This window comes from Primulina eburnea, chromosome 1 (genome assembly GCF_022965805.1).
Source record: "Primulina eburnea isolate SZY01 chromosome 1, ASM2296580v1, whole genome shotgun sequence".
NCBI classification, from domain to species: domain Eukaryota; kingdom Viridiplantae; phylum Streptophyta; class Magnoliopsida; order Lamiales; family Gesneriaceae; genus Primulina; species Primulina eburnea.
The window spans coordinates 4743309-4764590 of NC_133101.1; the positions used below are offsets into that span (position 1 = coordinate 4743309).

Consider the following 21282-nt stretch of genomic DNA (forward strand, 5'->3'; position numbering starts at 1 on the left):
CTTATCACAGTACCGGCATGGTGTATGGACTATCATATGAAGATTAAACAATTTGTAGAAAAAAATGGTATATTGTCATGGAACTAGATTATTTTAAAGCAACAAATTTTGGTCCAGGAATCAAATAAAAGGTGAAAATCTGGCATTTTCCAATTTAATCCATAATGCAAACAAAACAAGAAAATAAAGGAAAAGGAAGCAGCACTACATTGAGCAAAATTTTCCACTCTTCGTAAATTTCGAATTATACTATTTGCCTTTGTTCCTTAAATGATGTGGTTTGCCTATAAAAATGTATCTTAAAATGGCTCAAATGTCTTCAGCATTGGGACTTTCAGCCATTTCTGCTGAAAATGTGGTGTCAATTTAAATCCAACCAACGCTGAAATCCCGGATAATTTACAAAATTTATGCCATAAATAAAATTTTTAAAACATCAAGGTGATGAAGGAGACAAAATATCTGGAACAGCAGCAGGAGACATCGTCATCCGGCTATCCGGTTTGAGGTTTTCCCAACGAATTTCTTGGGCACATTGTCCACATATAGTTCTGCCACCCACCTTGCCTTGACTTCTCAAGGTCATTAAATGTGAAAGATTTGTGCAATGTCGCAGCACATAACGATTCCGATGACGTTGCCTGATTCGTTCAAGTCTGTAATCCTCCTCAGGCACCTCTGCAGTTGAAATCCCAGCATGCCTGCTGCTGCTCACCTGGTGCAGATGCATTAACAAGGATTTTCTGCTGCTCGAGTATGCTTTCTTCAGGCGTGAAACGTCGTGTCTCCTCCCACTCGAGGGTCTTCCGATATACTTCCCAAGCCAAATCTTGTTCTTCTTTAGACAGCTTTTCTTCTTCGTTTTCTTGCAAGAGGGTTTCATGTTCATGGTAATTTGAAATCCAACTGAAAAGGAAAAACATTTTCTGTTGCATATAAATCTTGATCACCTGTGAATCTTGATATAACGTGATAAAGCTTACAAATTTATTGATAGCGAAAACTAAAATTTTAGAGGCATTCTGATCATACGAAGTAAAAATAAATAAATATACAAATAAAATGATTTCTTATGTGAATTAACAATACTTGGTCATATCTCTCTTCATCAAGATACTGAAGAGGCAATAAAGGGGAATTTTCTAGACATGATCATGCAGCACCCAACTAAGCTAAGTATCTCTACAAAACCAGCAGGAATCCAGTTCATTTCACTTCAACTAGGTTCAAAGTTTTGAATTTCTATGTGAATTAAGATCAAGAAAAGGAATCTTAACAACTACAAATTCAACCCATTATATAATATACTCAAGATACCTAATGTAGAATAAGACAGCCTGCTATTTCACAATGAAGTGATAGAACATCAGTGAACCAACTTATTAGTAGATTAATTGATCACACATCCTGGATCAATTAAAGACTAGAGCACTTCCAAGATAAAATATAGAGAGTAAAAGAAGGCCAAATAATCTACCTGGGATGGTGTTTGTCGATCAATCTTTGAATTATTTTATCAACAGAAGCACTTCCGCTAGGAGGTTGCAGTTTTTGGTTCAATGAATTTTGACCAGCCCTGTTTGGTTCCACCACGAGTCCAGTCTCTTCACCCAGCTCAGGCAGCATTGCATCAGTATTTTCATCATCCCCAAACTCAAACAAATGCAATATTTCCTCTTTAGACATAGTTCTGTGAACCTGCTGCCTATCAACAACCCTTGCAGCAAGACCTTCCTTAGTCACCTATTAAAAATATAACACTTTTGGTATCAATGACTCAGCAATTTAAATATTAATAACTCAGAGTTTGCAATACCTGACGCTTGTAGATTTTCTCTTCCATTGTGGCATGTGCAAGTAATCGATAAGCAAACACAGGCTTCGTTTGGCCATATCTGAATAGCATGAACAGGCTAAATTCACACAACTCAACTGTATCTAAGTCTTGCTTAATAAAATAACACAGAACGCACCTCCAAACTCGGTATATAGCTTGTAGATCATATGTTGGATTCCAAGATCCATCAACTATGATTACTCGATTAGCTGCATGAAGATTAATGCCGAGAGATCCAGCCCTGGTGGATATCAAAGTGCATTTGACCCTTCTGTTTGAAGGCTCGTTGAACCTCTCAACCAGTTTCTGCCTCTCAATGCTTTCAGTTCTACCATCAAACCTGCCATTAGATGCAGCAAGGCTTTCGAGTTAAATCATGATCTTGCATTATTGAAAGTAAAAGTTTCAAAAATGATATGACAACCGACAACAACACAAGTAACAGTGTTGGAATAAAAAAGAACAAAACAAATCAGAACCATAAGAGAAAGTAAATCCACTGGTATCCCAAGAATGTATATAAAAAATTTGTGATTCCCAAGAAACTGAATCCTATAAGAAAAACAAAGAAAATTTCAATTTTCAGGTGTGAAACCATATGCAAATAATGATTTAGTCAAATCTCAATGAGTGGAGTGAAATGGACATATAACTTGAAAATTAGATTTTAATGGAGGTAAGCGAAACAGCAACAGATGACCATTTGAGAATATAAGACTTTTAAATTGCTTGGCATTTCATGCACACACCTGTACCAGTCCTTCCCTTTTTTCCATAATTTTCCGTTCTTTCTTGGACGAGGTAATTTTGAGAGATAAAATTCAATCAGGTCCAAAGTCAGTAAACTCTGACTGAACACCAATGCCTTATCACCAATACCCGAGCACATTTTCAGAATATCTAGTAGCAATACCATTTTGCCACTGTAATCCACCTCATAGTTATTTTCATGTAGAAGATCTCTCCACCAGTCCTGCTTGAAAATTAATGTTTGAATCAATTAGGTAAAGAATTACGAAGAAAGGATTAAGAGCTGAGTAAAGTTTAGGCTAAACTGTTAAAACTTTACAGAAGGAAAATGGAGATAAGAAGGAGACTAGAATAAACATAAGATGAATCAGCAATGTGAATTGCATGCAAATGAGGAGGAATTCGGGGAAGCGAACCTCTTTAAGAAATCGGTTCTCATTTTTTCGGTGAGAATTGCTCAACTTTTCTGCAAACAGGGGATGATAGTTCAATATCTCAAAGCAATTAAAACTTCATAGCATTAGCGTTCATCAGTAATACATGTCACAAGTATATGCAGCAAATAAATCTTTAAGAAATATGAAACATGTCATCAACATTTAGGGAAGCGGAAGCACTCAAAATTCTTTAACAAATAGCTTAGAAACTACAAAATGAGATGCATGCTAAACCCAGTTCTGCAGAGATACTAAATGTTGTGCAACTTTCGAGGTAGTACAAAGTGCAATTAGCATGAATATGTTTACTAACTAGTTTAATCAGGCCCAGGAGATTGGGCGAAACAGCGTACCTCCAGAAATGATATTGTAGTCCACATCATCACTAGAGCTGTCATCTGCAAGACCACTTTCAACATCTTCATATTTACTAGAGTCTTTATTCTCTTTCCTAAGCTGCAAAATTCCAGGATGATTCCATATCTGCATAGAACAAGTAGCTTAATATAATGACCGAAAACAATAAACTCATTTCATAATCTGTAGCTTTAACGTTATACAAGGAAAAAAGATGTCAACAAGGAATGAATTCACTCTAAAGGGGCCAACAAAAAGTTCTAAAATATAGATTTTCACTGAATTCTTTGATATTCCAGGCTTCAATATTACATTTTATTCTAATCATAATAACCCTTCAATATAGTACACCATATCATAGCGAAATATGTTGGCCTACTCCATGGAAGTAATGGGTGATGAACTTAAAGCACCTCAAAAGTTAAAATGTTTTAGTTTTTTTTTCATAAAAATTTAAATTGTTTTAAGCCATTTCCGTAATATGAAAAAGAACAGAGTGCCAGCTCATGTGTTTCAAGAGCGAGCATTAAAAGTATATAATGCATCATTATATTTATTAGTTGTTACTAACTTGTGTATGTTAATGAAACACATTAATGACTTAAAAATCAAAAGAATTTATTCTTGCGTGTTTCTATTTCGTTATTAAAAATCGATCTTATTTATACTTGTAAATCAACGCACAATAATATTAAGATTTTTGCCATACGCATGCAAAATCAGAAAACCTGAATTCAACAATTTTATGAGCTGCAGCTTGAACTCGAAATTTTTTTATAATCCCATAAAAAATGAAGAACTCAAAATACTTATCGGTTGTGTTGAGTGAAAGAATGCGTCTGGGGTTTGGGTAACCCAAAAATTCCTTAAAACAGGAAAAGAAATTAAGTTGGGACTGCCTTCAGATCTGCTAAATAACAATGTTGGGCACATCTGAAACATGAGAAATCTAGGAAGGATTTCAGAATGCATAAAAATAAAATTAAAAAAAAAAGGAAAAAGAAAGAGGTTGGAAGAAGCATACTGATGAGTCAACAAAATAGACCTTCTCAAACATAAATAAAACGCCTAAAGATGTTACTTCATACGACCAGTAAAAGTGGAAAGGATGAATAAACTGAGGATAAGTTTTCAAGTGGCCCTTACTAGAACCGAGTGCAAAAGAGGATCTACTTAGCAACCTTATATCAGTTCGGTACCAATATTTTTCAAGTTGAATATGGCTATATTTTACTTTTAGTTTCATTCCAATATCTGGAATTTGGAACAACCTCAATCAGCATTACCATCAATAATTGCAGCCACAAGAGAATGAACGAGAATAACACATTCAAGGAAACAACTAAGTTTAAATTATATTAGAATAACACATTCAAGGAAACAACTAAGTTTAAATTATATTATATATATATATATATATATATAACCTATTGTAAACAGGTACCTGAGCCAAGGCCTGGTATCCAGCAAAAAAAGATCTCTTGATTAGTTTTTCCTTTGAAACCTTTTCCTTTGAGAAACCATGAACGTCAAGAAATCTTTTATAGAGTTTTCTCTGTAAAGGAGATAACTTTACAGTTATAACAAACACAGTTTTAGGAGGTAAATCATTTTTAACCACGCTCATGTCCATCCTCTGAACAAATCCTTTCAACTCCTCATACAGAATATGAGATCTTTGATTCATGATCTTCACATCTAATGCAGTAGAATTGGTGTGTTGACCATTTTCTATTGGATTTTGGAAACTACAAAACAGCAAAATGATTGATTTGGAGGCGTCCCAATAACGGTTCAAGGATGTAGAATCAAAATTATACAAATTTAAAAGTCTCACCGATTCCTAAATTCATGGCTGCTACCAAGAAATCCTTCTCTTACAAAATCAACCATCTGTTTGTTCCAGATAAAATTAAAACGAATAAGAGAATTTTTTTTTAAAAAAAAGAATACGATAGAGAAAAAACATATTCATTTTGAATTCAGAAATCAGAAATGTGAAAAACATACACAGTAATACTCCATAAGATTGTTCTGGAGAGGCGATCCAGTTAATGCAATTCTTCTCTGGCACTTCACTTGTTTTAAAGCCTGGGTTGTATCAGCCCTGGTGTTTTTTATCATATGGGCTTCATCGCAGACAAGGATTTGAGGTCCGTCCTGGAAAAACATGCAGATTTATTTTATGAGCTTGACAACCCATAATTAATAAAAGTGGAATCGTGAAAGTTCAGCAGTAAGGGGATAAAATAGCGAACAACTATCCATTGTAAAAATATCACAAGTTTTTGGACTGTGGAACTTCAGTCAGTTTGCACAAGACACATTCAATACAATCATGATAGGTTCTCCTTATAAAAATTTTCATATTTGAAGATAAATTTCAAATGATGAAACAGAACAATAAAAAAGCTTTTCCAAAGCTAAACAGAACTCAAATTTTTATGAAGCTAGTAGCATAGATAAACACTAACCAAGAATGGCAAACGCCAAATTCACCTCTATGGGTCATGGAGTTTTATTTTGTTGATAGGATTTGCTCCACTCTGTCGTAGTAATATTTCTTTGTATCAATGCTGTATAGTGGTATTTTAAAGGCCATTGCTTTTGATATATCATAGTTTAGGCTCAATCGATATTTCTCTAACCCTTACTTTTTTTTCTAATGAATAACATCCATTAAAATAAGGTAAAAAAAAATTCGTACAAGGACATCCTAGGAGAGGCAGGGGTTTGCCTAACCCCATTGCTGGGAAGACTTTCATTTAAATGAAAAAATGTAACTAAAACCATTGAAAAAGAGAAAAATGACATAGCTGATACCAAGAAACATAGTAGAGTGACCACAAAGATAGCTACCTAAGGAACAAAAACAAACAAGTCAGAAAACTCCATATACAAGCACAATGTCGACGAACATGCAAAGAACAAAAAATGTAGCTCGTAATGCGTCAATAAACATTACCCTCATAAAACTCTGACATGATAACTAAATAATCCAAAACATCATTAGCAATCAAATCATAAATCAATAAGACATCACCTTAGACAAGCGTAACTAATTACTTTATTTTATATCTTCAGACCCACTCCACAATCAAAGCAATCTGATGTTAACAAGCAACAAAAATCTTGAAACACTTAATATGTAATCCAAATTGTAGAATCCTTGAGAAAGTGCTAACGGTAAATCATGTTAACAACCCTGAAATGATGGACAAAAATAGGTAAGCCCTAGACTGTGAAGCATCTTCCTTGATTGTTCTAAGGATTATGTTATACCATGCTCAATGACAGCTCTTTTTGTCTAGAGTTTAATCATCTTAAAATCAACAAACTTCATAATAAACCATAAGCATGCACCTAATGAAAAGCTGAAATCCCTATTTCAGAGCTAATATTTCTCCATTGACTTCTAGAATTTTTTATTAAAAAAAAGAAAGCATTCTTCGTATTAAAAAAATTAGTAACAAGCATCACCTAAGCTAAGTGAGACAATCAGGAAGCGGATGACCAAGACAACAAAACTGCATAAAAATTGAAATTTTAATGGCTGATGTTGCATGTAGAATGAAGTCAAAATAAAACCATTTACACTGACAGTAAACAACCAATCCAGGTTCATTAAAGAAAAATGAATAGCAATTCTCCATAAGAGAAACAAAAAAAAATGATTTTCTATATAATTTATCCTCGTAGATCCTTTTTTTAAGATAGTAGATCCATTTTCAAATAAGGTAAACAACCTGAAGTGCCTGACTAATCTCCTTTGCCAATTCTCGATCCTTTACATACTTCCCAAGGGACAAATTTCGGAAGGCAGCATAGCCAATTAAGAAAACACCACCTTTGGATCGCCACTTTGTTAATAACTCAATCCTTTTCTCCCTGAAAAAATAAAGTATTGACCAGTGAAGATTGTATTTTACAGAAATTCATGGAAAAAATTATGTAAGTAAATGTTGCTCCGGCATAATTTCACCAAATAATAATAAATATCAAGCAAACTGATTTATTTTTGCACAAGGAACATAATTCGCAAGGGGCAACGACACTGTAATTTCTGAAAAGACCAAGGCAAGGCAATTTTAAAAATATGTTAGATGCTGATATATGCATAAAAGGGTAAACAAAACCACGTAGTCGAGTTAAAAAACGAAAATTATACCCCGAACAGCTAATTCAACCCACCCCAGAGATAAGGGAAGAGAGCTCGATACTGCTGGTGCTCCCCCAGACGCTTATACGTCTGCTGTAGGCAAGAAAATGGACCGCTAACCGAATAACTACCATTGATTTTCTAAGCATCCATCCTTCTTTCAATCAAATTATGAAACTAATAAATGAAAAACAAACCTTAGAACATCTTCAAGCATGAAGATGCGCAGAGGCTTTAGCTCCGATGGTCTCCATTTCAGAAACTCGTGGCGCCAATTGTGTAGAACACTTACAGGTGTCACAATGAGAGCAGTTTTTAATCCTAGGTCAGCACTTCTCATAGCAGTGTATAGAAAAGCAATAACCTGCATGCACAATACAACATCTTAAGAAACCATCATTTTGACATACTTCGTCTCATCTAATACCGCAACTGTTAAAATCTTTTTCTGACTAAATAACTTAAAAATATTATGGGCAGATAGAGGGCTTGTGCATCCAAGAAAACAAAGAGGAAGAAGAAAACAATAACATTACAAACAAGGAAATTACAAAGGTTTCTGTCAATAGAAACTTACAGGTTTCTATTGACATATTCTGTGAGAAAATATTCAAAAGAAAGAGACGACCACTAATATGGATGGGATGACTCAAAAGTCAAACCATAAGTGTAAACTGTAGACTAACTGACTCAGCACATTGTGTCGGCACATGAAAATCAAAATTGGAAAGAAAGAATGATGCTTTGTTTTGGCTGAAAAACACAAGGTCACACACAAAGGTTATTTAGATTCAAACAATTTGACACATATATATTTTATCAATTATTCACGAGATCATCAAGCCTATTTCTATAGTCATTTTGCTTATATTGATGATTCAGTATCACGTAGAAAGTTTATATCAAACAAATAAAGTACCATATCATCAGAAATTCCATTTTACATAATCATCATATGCAAAATTCAACAGGTCAACCACTAAATTAAAAGGAATGAAGAATGTTACCTGAAAAGTTTTACCTAACCCCATTGTATGAGCCAGAATGCAACCAAGACCTTTATCACCAGACCTCACTTTTCGTACTGACTGAATAATATTTTCCCACATGAATCGAATTCCTGCAATCTGCAGTGAAAGCAAAAACTATGATTTTAGCATAGGGTTAATGTGTAAAACGCAATTGTTTTACTCATTCACATGCTTTTAGGGATTTAACTCAGAATCAAAATATTAGGAAACCAACTTTCCACCAATAGGTTAATTGGCTACCCAAAAGGAATGAAGTTAAAACATTAAGTCAGATAAAGAGCTACTACAAGCTCTAAGGAATACTGATCGGAAAGTGGAACCAAATTGGATAAACATGTATGACTATTTAATCATTCATTTTACATTTACCAATAATGCTAATGGTATTTGGATTTTGGAACCACCCCAAAGTCGATTGAATAGCAAGACACATATATTTCAATCAACACAAACCCCAAAAAACTAAAAAACTAAATCAAGTTCTTTTACGATGAAAAGTAGTTCATGCAGAATAAAACATACCGTTCTAAGAAAATTTAGTTGAATTAAGAGGGCCAGGACCTCAGGTTTAAGGATAAATTTTCAAATGAGATACTTCAATTAAAATATTGAGTGCTGAATTAAACTTACAAACCTAACGGAGTATTCAGACGTTGAAAATGTTACAATTAGCTTATATTGTATAGTATCAAAATCCATCTCTTTAACATGAGTGACCAATTAATAACTCATCTTGAAAGTCGGATTTTCACATCAAGACTGACCTTTCAATACCACAGTTCAATTCAAAACAGAATTACTAAAACATCATAAAATATTATACTTAACTGATGTATAAATATATTACGCCAATACCCTATGTCACTTCTAATACAATTAGATAAGTTTAACAAAATGTTGCTTTGTTATCGATTCTTTAAAAGATTTTTGTATGACGAGCTAATAGAATGATTTAGTTTACCATATCCTTTTCCCTTTAAATTTCAGTTGATTAGCAAGGACGTGTGAAATTTCAGTGTTAAAACTTGACCAAAATTAGGTCTGGATTTCAGTCTCTTTCAACTTTGACCCTTTTATCGGGGTCACTTGGAGTTCTCCCAAGTCCCACCCCATTTCCTCACTATCCAGCCAGTAAACAAATGCAGAAAGTAACAGTGTTCCAGGTAACTATAACATAAATTAATACTGCAGAGATAAACAAGTCTGAGAAACTTTAAAAATAAAGGTTGAGAAACCTGATGGAGTTTTAATTTTGTACATATGCTGGGAGGAATCCTCAGGGCCTCTTCACCTTCCTCCCTTACCACATTAATTATGAAACCAGTCGAAGTATCACCTAGCATTTCAGAACCAGCACCATCAATTGAATTTTCACTACTGAGCATTGAACTCATCACCATGGACTTTGTAGCAATCCGTGCTTCCAAAGATTTAAGCCGCTCTTGACGTTCCTGAAAAGTTAATGTATGCAATATGTATGACTATTAAAAAAGGATATTTTCCCATGCAAAGCAGGAGTTAAACTTTTACCTTTTCTATTGCAATTTTCTTCTTGGTCTCTTCTCCTAACTCAGCATCATCGAGGATTCGCCGAATTTTCTTCTTTTGTCTTCTCTTACTGCTGTCACAAAAAGAAGAATGACAACGGAATTGAGTTTCAAGGATATTAGTAACAATTAATCAGAAACCATACTTCAAATGACAAGTATAATAAATTGACTATAGAAGTATAGAACAATGAGCAATCAAAGATGAAGGTTTGACCATACACAGATTATAATGCCTAAAGCCAATTTATATGCTTATTTCAAAATGACTCTAGCGAGATACTAAATATGCAAAGATAACCCCTGCACAAAATTGTTTTCTAGTGTGAAGATCACAACAAAATACAAGAGATAAGAAACACGAATCCTAATGTTGAAAAAATATTTATCCAACAAGACTATAAATGTTGTGTACTACAAAAATAAGAGAATCACAAGATGTTTACATGTATGTCTGAAACTTCAACATGATTGAGCTATAGATGAAAGAACTCTTGATTATTAGTTATTATATCCTAATGGTTCGAACAAAATCCATAACCAGAAATGCAAATCAAGTATACCTGGTAGTGACTCTGAGATCAGTATCTGAATCATCTGAAGCAGAATCTGAACTCGAGACAATTTGACCTTCAGAGTTCATGATTTCTTCAAAATGTAAAGAAATATTTCCATCAGGCATGGCTGCAGAGTCAATATCTATAGTAATAGTACAAGGTTTCATACTGTCAGACTGTAGGAGGTCACAATCACTGGGGTGCTTAACCTCCGTCAACTCAACTAAGCCCGGTGAACCGGAGCCATTTATCAATGAAGTACCATCGTCGGCCCTTGCTTTCACAGCAACAACTCTAGACAACTCAATCTTTTCGTTATTAGTACCATGAAGTCCAGTAACATCTTCTAGAACCTCATCATCATGAGCCAAGGAAGTATCTAGTTGGCACTCCCTTGCCCCATCGATAGAGGAAACTTCCATTGGAATAGTATCCTGATTTTATAAAAATAGAATTAACGAATCAAGTCAACGATGGAAAATATAAATTTGATAAATTAAATCTGATCAAGGCAGAAAAAAAAAACCAAACATACGAACAAATAGGGGCACGGTACTAAGGCATATGGCCCAGGTCATTTCAGGATATATAATACAACAAATCTGATCAAGCTGTCCAATCATAAAATTCATTTTGAAATTTAAACTACAATAGGAAGAGTATAAATTTCTATACGCTATAATTGACAATGTGAACCTCGTGTATCTAGATGTACAACAAACTTTCCTGATCAATCGACACACGGCAAAATATTAATTTCAGTCTTGTATGCATTAGGGTATGACATTTTTAGTCATTTATCTTTAGTTGAATCAATTATACTCATGAAAGTAAATTATGACGATCAATATTAGTTTTTTCATCAAAATTATGTAAATAAATCATAACTCGTAACATGCACGTGTATTTAACAATGTAATTATAAAAATTTAACGATGATACTAATTATTTAATTACAAGATTTCGACGAGAATGCAACGGTCAAAACATAATTATAGGACTATAATTGATTCAACAAAATATACAAGACAAAAAAATCTCAATAAATATAGGACTAAAATTGACATTTTGTCTTGACACGGTAACAGCTTCGCAATGCCTAGGGACGATATCAATCATATAATGCAGGTAAAGACTGAAACAAATCTAGGAATAAATATTGGGTGTTGCTACAAATGTCTCTTCAAACATATCAAAGCATTTAACAAATGTATTGGGCTACTCAAATCTAAGCATATGCCAGTTCGAGAATTTCACCTACGCTTTTTCTCTAGACATTTCTTTTATCTTTGCCATTCAAACTGACTTGAAGAGAAACAAAAAATTTAGACGACTCGCCCAATCAAACACGGATCGGTTTTTATGTTTCAAGAGTCTGGTTGGTAAACCAACATGGCTAATGGACAACACACCAGATCCAACTTACACTGGTTTCAATGCCTATAGGTCAATCCTAGATTGTCTATCAAATAAAAGTAGATCACATCAGCTAGGTTCTTGTACACACACAACTAAAATCCTCGTTGATCATTTTACAAACATCATATGATTTTCCATGTAGTACTGTCGCATAAAGAATTGACGAATGAGTGGTTACCCTTATTTCTCAGCCCACGAAATTATTCTGAAAAAAATGCCCAAAAACGGAATGAATGTGAATGAATACAAGAAAGCAGAGATGGCTTGAATTTATGTATATTTCATAACACAATCAGTCAGGATTGACCACCAGAAATATAAGGTCGCTACAATCACGATTTAATTTATAGCATCTAGCAGTAGATTTTATATGATTGAAACTTCACTAACATTAATTGAAATAGACTTGTGTCGCTTTGATTTCCTGGATTTGAAATTTTTGGGAAAGTAACTTCTTTATTATTATTTTTAATGAGAAACAATATTACATTAGGATAATAAAAGATAATAGTTACAAAAGCCAGACAAGATTAATGCTCATTCAAAGTTCAGATCTCGTGAATTGACAATACCTTATTGACAACATTATGCAAATAATGTGAGACTTCAAACATCCAAAATGAATTATAAACCTCTAGAGCAAAAAATTGGGTATGAACACTCGAAACGAGTTCATGAATTGATGCAAAAAGAATTCAACAACATTACGTGTTAGAGTTTTAGGCATCTGTAGCTGTAAGGTTTAGTGTGTTATTATAAAACTAGATTCATTTCATTTTACAAATGTTTGACACCTCAAGACAATGCAAGTTAATGCACTCACATGCAAATGGACAAATGGCTAGTGGGGGACGAACCAACAATAGAGTAATTTAAAAAGCAAAGCCTTGATTCGGCAAAAGTCCTTTGCAGCGTTAATAGAATATCTTAAACCTCAAGAGCAATGTTGTAAATGGCGGGAAGTGGTGGCGGGTCGGTCATTGACCGCCTACCGCCTCGGCCGTCTATGCGGTTGAATTTTTCTAACAATTTTTTATAGGTAATTAATTATATATAAGCATTCAATGAATTACAAATCATCATTTTTTATGTTTCATATGTAATTAAATAATGATTATTCATAAAATAAAGTTTCATTTAATATAATACAATCTAGAAAAAATAAATATATAACAAACTAACAAGATAATTAAGGTGGTGGCTGATGGCGGCAGCTAGAGGCGGTTTGAGGCAGGTGGAGGTTGATGGTGGAGAACACTTGAAACCAAAAATAAATACAAAAGAGAATGATATGTGTTTTTATTATATCTGAAGTTTTTAAAATGATTGACTTTGACTGGTTTTTAAAATTATTTGACTTTGATTGATTATTAAGATTTTAAAATAATTGACCGTCTCGGCTGCTTCGGCTGCTTGCTCGCTCGCCTCGGCCACCAGATAGCCTCGGACCACCTATAGAGACCGCCTTAGATAAAGACGGGGCGGTCGAGGGCCGCCTAATGCCTACGCGGCCGCCTCGACCGCCATTTAGAACGCTGCTCAAGAGCCATCATTTTGTCATACAATATTGTTAAGATTAATACTAAAGAAGTGTAACTGCTTGGACCTTACAAATTTGGCTATGTAAAGAGTACACCTTTCAGACTTTCAAAATATGGATATGGTTGTAAGCTGTGTAAGCTTGTATGAATACAGTTGCGCACACACTTAACTAAACAAAATATCAATCTTGTGGCCAATTATGGATAGTAAACACAAAGAAAGCCTAGTCAAGATCTTGTAAGCTCTGGTAAACTTAAAAATAGATACGTGATTGAACAAGCTTGAGGTAGCTGGATTTCAATCAAAATTCATGTAAAGGGAGAACAATATGATCTACAATGACTTCCTCTGTACTTGATAAAATATAGTCAGGTGAAAATTCTGGAGAAGGAGCTTTTGTAATGAAGTAACAGATGTCTCTGATCCCAAAAATTTCAAGTTCAATAAAGCTCAACTCAAACATCAGTATACAGTAAAAGAACTCCATCCACCTTAAAATGTGAATACTTCAGTCAAAAAATTTACAATTTTCTTTCAGCTAGGATTTTTTTAATTTAAGAGTTATTGCAGCACTAGACACGTGAATCATGCAACATAATGTTTTCAGAAAAAAAAAAAAGCCACAACTAGGCCATATTCTCCAAAATAATTTAAAAAACAAAGACAAGAAATGATGTAACCAGTGAACAATGATTAAACCATTACTGGCAATATTGAAACAAAACCTTCTTAGATTGCTTTCTAAGTCTCCTTCGTTTCAAACGAATATGAAGCTGGAGATCAGTGTTAACATCATCTTCCTCCTTGACCTGTCAGCAATTGGAAATTATGTTACTAGCACATCCTTGAAACAAGACGAGAACAAAAGCGGTGCCAGAACCCTGAGAAAAATCATAGTCGTGGATGAGCATCATTTGAAAATTACATTTTTTCTTCTATCCAAAAAGACAGAAAAACGTTGAAAAATGATAGCATTATTTGACTTCAGGTTAAGACGCATTATTATACCATATGACCTTTTTGACGAGAGGAAAGATGATTCTGACCAGTTTAAGGACTTGATCTTGTTCATGCTAAACAATCGAAGATGACAGATGAATGGGCCAAATAAACCGTTCAAAAATTGAATGACAAAAAAGCAAACTTACCATTTCACTGCAACCTAATATATTCTATACTGAATTTAAAAAAACTTTAAAAACTAAACAGAAAAAGCAACTGTTTTAGCAAGGGAATAAATTGTGGCAGGGACTACTTCTTGCCTTTCTAAAGTTTCTCTTTTGCTCTTCTGTGAGATTCAGATCTCTTTCATTTGCTACAGCATCGGCAACAAATGGATCACTCGACGTGCCATCAACATCATCAATTTCTTCCACCTGACCAAGGGAAGAGGTGAGACAATTTCTATGAAATGATGCAACATAATATAAGCATATTGGTTCGAGAATAATTCTGTTTCCAAAACATTAAAAAAAGATCAGATTATCGTGGAAAACTATGATGAAGTTGCACCAAAAAGAGTTTCTAGCTATAGCTGTTAAAGCCACAAAACACACTAAGGCACGCATTAGCCCAAAAGAAAACTATGATGAAGTTGTTAAACCCAAGGTGCAAGTTGAGTCGTACAGAAGATTCAAAATATGAGGCATAAGAACTCAGCCAAAAGATATATGAAATAGAATATATCAGACTTGGAGAGAGAGAGCATGGTTCTTATTGCAACAGTGATGGATGGCGGAACATGGCACCACAATTATTTCAGTTCAGTTAACAAATGTAAACTGATAAATTACAAGGCAGTCAATAAGTCCATAATCAGATGTTGTCAAAGGCAACATAAAATACACCAGCATATTTCACCTCGTCAACTCCGGGAAATTTCAGGCCCAGCTCAGCTGCCTGCTGCGGAGTGCTGGCAAGGTAAACAGAAGCCCAATCCTTACTGCCAAATCTGACATCCTTCAAACCTGAGTCGTTAGAGCACATTTTGCTGAAGGAATTCCAATCTACATCTGTACCATCATTTACAGCAGGACTGCATTCACTGGCCACAACTTTTTTTGCCAGGAAACCACTGGCACCCTCCTCCAGTATTTTCCCATGCCGCCTGCCCTCGATAAGTAATCCCGATTCAGAAGTTAAGACTCAGTTAATATATATTACTTTTTATAAATGATAAAGAACAAACCTTCTTACAGGCCTGTGGATCTGGAGATACTCTTCAGCCTGTGAAACTGATTCCATTGCATCAAGAGATAGTTGATTACCGACCCAATGAGCCCTCTTCTTCCATGCTTCTGTGCAGCAACCACTAGGAGCCTGTTTTTCAATCCACTTGTACAGACTTGAAAGTTCAACACCAGCACCATCAAGTTGTTCCTGCTCAGTCACGAAAAAGAAGGTATAAATAATCTGTATCTTGTGGGAAGCAGAAATTATTTGGAAGAGCTGAATAAAGCTTTCTATAATTTAGTCATAAACAGTTACATTTAATGAGAGAAAGACCACATCCATCTCATAATTGTGGCCAAATAATATTGGAAACAAATATGATAGATTAGTTTCCTTCTTTTGATGGCATCTATTCTTAAATATTAAAATTACACAAAAATGTAGTCTCAAAATCATGAGAAATTTTAGTAGTTCAGAAGTAACAGAGATAGATATTTTAATCAATATGTATCGATTTGTGGCTTACACAAAATATGCATGTTTAATAATATATGTGTATCTCAAGCTCTTAATGAAAGGGCTTCCAAACACTCCCCACAAGCCAGAGCATAGGGTACGCTTTAAGCTTGGATGAATACTGTGAACCTGGATGATGATGTTTGCTTACATGCAATTACACCATTAATGATGCATTATTCATTTAGACTCTTCCAACAATCAACTTTATGTGGTTGTTCCTGTTAGGATCTACTTTTCTAAGCAGATCCAAAACAAGAAGGAAATTGTAAAACTTTTGACTGAAATTAACAAAGATGAATATTTTCTTCCAGTCTTTTTTCGCAAATATCAATAGATCCCATAGTATTTTTTCATTTATGACCCGTTAAAATTTTGAAATTTTTGGTAACCAAGAAACTTAAGTTCTTTTGGAATAAAAACATCTAAGTTTAACAACATTAATGGGAAAATAATGTTTATTAGTACTGAAACTGATAACTATTGCAATTTCTGTATATATATTTCAAAAAAACATAACAAAATGCATACCAGTAAATGAGCACTCTCGGTCTCGAGCTCATCAAGCTCCATTTCCCACTCTTCTTTGAACACTGCCATCTCTTCTGCAACAGCCTTCTCCAACTATTCTCTCATGGAATAATAAAACTTAACAGGATAATAAAAATGAGAAACATAAAAAAGTGTCAAAAGAGACGAGGATAGTAACTTACATCATCGCCGGAGAGAGAAAGGGCCAATTCTTTCCTAACATCAGCCCCCACATTCAGAAGTGATTCCTCTTCCAGAGCTTCTTGAGCTTCTGCAGCCTAAAAACTAAATTATTGATTCAAGTAACAGTAACACTTTGCTTTATCAAAGTATAAGGGGTTAAATTTTCTTACTTTTCCCTCAACTTCTAAAAGCTCAGCTATTAGCTCTTCTATGTCCTTATCCGTCAAAGGTTCCTGAGAACAGATGGAAATGTAAATGTAATCTTGTAAGGAGAATGGAAAAGACCAAAAACTAAGGCATTTTATCCAAAAAACTACCTATTTTCAGACGCAGATAAAATAATTGACAATTAAATGCTATGCATCCAACAAAAATGAAAAATTAAGTCAATTGATGCAGTGTAATTGGCACATGCATAATTTATATGGCAAGCTAAAATTTCTCCAAATGTGGCTCAAAATTTCCCGCATGAACAACATTCCCATAATCCAAATCAACGAATTTTCTTAACAAAACAAATCCATAACAAAAACTAAGCCCATAAACAAAGAGAACTATTTTCCTACAGAAAAATAAAAAATTTGATCAAAAGGCTGGTAAACGTACATCATCCGCAACGAAACGGATAACCCAGGAATAAAATTTCGTTTCAGAAACAAACAAATGGGATTTGACCCAAAGGGCTCCGATGATAAACGGTGACACGAGTAACTTTCAACAATAAGTACAAAATTCACCTCAGAATGCGGCACTTCTTCATCTTCATCGTCTTCATCATCACCCTCGTCATCAATTTCCACGGAATCGTTGGAAGAATCATTCTGCAAATCGCCAATTTCTTCCCCGTTTCTCTCTTCTTTTTCTGTGTCCATTTTATTGAATCGAAATTAATGCAGGCTCACTTGTATGGTACCACCATATTATATTTTTTACTTATAAAGGGGTTTATCAAAAGAGAGAAAACCAAATTCGTGGGAACCAAACGACGTCGCGTCACGTGAGCTTTAAGTGATCTTACGTACGTCGGTATGCGTTCTTGAACGATGTAATATAACATTTGTAGTTTTTCTCACAATGTAATATAACATTTTTTAAATTATATTATAATATAAAATAAATAGCGATACAACTCAAATATTTTAAATTTATATATTATCAACTCTATTTTTTACATAATTTTCTTATACTTTTGTAAAATTGATTGTTGTGAGACATCTTTTTTTTTTTTTACTGTTTCACTTTGTGCTCCAATTTTGAGTTACTTTATTTTAACATTAAAGTTTCTGTGTCATGATTTGTTTGTCAAGAAATAGTTTTTGAGGTTTAATCTCTTCACAATGGTTCATGCTTATGATAGTCATAGTCACACCATTCCATATGCATATAGTAAAAAAGACTAATAATATTAGATTCATGCTATCCATCAATACATTACAAGGATTGAAAGCATGCATATATGTTCAATCTCACATAAGTTTCAAAGAGCGAATGAATAATTTTCCAAGACTCGTCAATATTAGGTAATTATTTTGGACTTGCGCTCTCTTATTGAGTTTAGCCTTCGGACTCTAAAATGTTGTGTGATTGTTGATCTTGGGAGAAGGAAGAATCGTGTTAGTTAAAGAATGATGTTGTTTTCACTCAGAGATTTTGTTGGATATCCTATTTCTGTCTCATATCTTATTTTGAGATATACGTTTTTGTCGTGTTTGAAATGTAATTTTTTTTTTAATATGACTTGATGATTCTTAATTTAGATTTAAAAAAAGGTACGATGATTCCTAAAAGAAAGAAACCCTTAATTTCACAAGTACTATTATATATATTCCTTGGGAGTTTGATGACGGGGTCTGAAAATTGAAAGACTTGGAAATAAGTTTGTAACCGTGGCTGGTAGATATCAGCATGGAAGAAAGATTCTCAACCTAGAAAGCAGTTAGTAACATGATATTCCTATTCTTTCTACCAAGAAAACTCACTCATCCATGATACTTCCATTGAGTATGTTTATACCCGAAACAGAGTTGCCGGAGTGGGTTATCTGCTACATACTCATTGTTATGCACATTCTCAATAATCTACCGGTCCCAAAATCATTTCCTTCTATAAATAATATCTACTATTTGAGAACACAATTTCTATTACAATTTTCAATGTGATGGTCTGAGGACTATTTGAAATAGGAAGTGCTTAGGAATGGGTTGTAATCAAGAAAATGAGAAGGGCTTCAGAATCAGACTTGTTACTGTAGCTGAAAGGGAATCAAAAAGTTTGCAGAGGCTGACTTTCTGAATCCGAGCTTGAAATGCTGGAAAGATTCAATGAGTAAAGTGATAAAAATGCAGCACGGGTTGTAAGGAAGAAGAACAAGATTTATAGAAAGGAACTTGCACTAGCACTTCTTTTGTTCACTACTGCTGCAAGAAGTCTGTCTTTAATACATGAGATTCATTTCTATTACCTGTTACTTCAGAGAATGTCATTTTTAGATGAAATTAATATATTATAAATATGATAATATTAAATCAATTATAACATATGTTGAGGGTAATCCATGGCTTGAATATATTATATATGGATCATAAAGCAATTGAAAATAATTCCTTAATTTTAATTACTAAAAGTCATATATTATCTTGTTGATGACTGGCTAATGAGTCATTAGCCAATTAAAAAAGGAAAATTATTGTCTTTTTAGGGACCCATTTTCTTGTTGGATTAAATGTCCCTTTCTAAGTATATGTTCCACCAAAAAAAAAAAAAAACTCTCTTTCCACTAATTATAAATATTTTGTTAATATCAAGAAATCTTTTTTTATTTTTATCTTATGAAAGGATAATTTAATTTGCATTAATGGACGCGAAGAGTGTCCAAAGTATATATAGTTTTTATAATTAGTTAACAAAATGAGTCACTTATTTGTATCTTTTGAATAAAAGATATAAATTATTATTACAGTAAAAACATATAAACATGGACAAATGGAAAGAGAAAACTGTACACACAAACAATGGTTCTCCTCTTACAATGTTCCAACGTACAAGATTGAAGCCCCCAATCAATATAGGTGGAAAATATCAAATGGAAAAGAGAAAAAATGGAAGAAAAATGATGTTGGTTGCTTAAGAAGAAGGGAATGTAACCATAGGAATCTTTGTACAACCATATACTATATGATTGCCTGAAGATTCCACAACATTTTTAGCCAATCCAAACACAAATTTTACATAAGTGAAAAAAATATAAAAGATTGGGGGAAGCCAAGCATAAGACTTGCCTAGAAGTGGCATTTTCATCTCCAAAATTCAAACCTTTCTCATGTTATATCTCCTATGTTAATCTGTATATTACACAAATCATGAGCATCTACTTCCATATGTGATGCACAACTTCCTTTAAATCTCTTCGAGGGCTAGATTCCGGGCGTCAAGAAATGAAATGGTGAAGAGTTGGAGGAAGAAGAGAGGAAGAAGAAAAAGGAGTAAGAGATTTGGAATGTGGATGTATGGTACTTATAGTGGAGATCAAGTGTTTGCTTAGTTCCTTCATTGTAGAAAATGAAACAAAGCCTAAGTTCAAAGGTTGTAAAAGGTTAAAAACATGCAAACGTACATAAAATAGAAGGGCCTACTTTTGCCTTATAGTGAGTGAAAATTTGTTTTTATTATAATTATTGTCTATGTTTTTTTTTAACATATTGTCTTTGTTTTTGGATTATATAACATGGGATACTTTGGATCAGATTAAAGAAATTAACAAGTGGGGATTAGAAAAGCCATGTATTTTACGAGGAATTTAAGAAAAGTTTTTTCAGTTCTTACGATACTTGATGTTGTGATCGTGGAGGATTTTTTCGCTTTTACGTAAAGTCGAACCATCTTCTTTTTTAAAAAAAGATTTATGACATTTCACCGCATTTCACCAAATGGTGATAGTTTGTAACAATGAATTCTTAATTAGCATCTTTTGTTATTTCTTTGTTTATTTATTTAACTATGGGTAGATAGTGGACTCAAAACCTTATGGATCCTGTCGTTAAACTCACAAGTTAATATTGAACAAGTATACGACTTAATAAGATAGATAGATAGATAATCTACCAATAAAATTCCATGAGACTGAACTGCATTCTCCCTTGTGTTCTCAAAAAATTACAAAACATGAATGACCAACAACTTGCTCTATCAGAACGACCCGAAGCTATAGTGCCAAACGCACCCTTAGTTAACATTAATATAAAGTG

General features: G+C 33.9%; 1 protein-coding gene across 1 annotated transcript; it reads right to left on the minus strand.

Annotated features, from left to right (window-relative positions):
- Positions 1 to 287: 287 nt before the first annotated feature.
- LOC140823522 (protein CHROMATIN REMODELING 20) lies at positions 288 to 17968 on the minus strand. Its single transcript, XM_073184909.1, is given in 26 exon segments — positions 288 to 698; positions 700 to 906; positions 1478 to 1743; positions 1817 to 1895; positions 1974 to 2177; positions 2587 to 2810; positions 3004 to 3053; positions 3378 to 3507; positions 4826 to 5129; positions 5219 to 5274; positions 5392 to 5541; positions 7128 to 7269; positions 7738 to 7904; positions 8548 to 8667; positions 9807 to 10022; positions 10102 to 10192; positions 10682 to 10766; positions 10845 to 11109; positions 14362 to 14445; positions 14899 to 15012; positions 15497 to 15743; positions 15825 to 16015; positions 16856 to 16948; positions 17038 to 17133; positions 17209 to 17271; positions 17776 to 17968. Coding segments are annotated over 26 exon segments (4041 nt in total). The 5' UTR covers positions 17911 to 17968; the 3' UTR covers positions 288 to 436.
- Positions 17969 to 21282: the final 3314 nt, after the last annotated feature.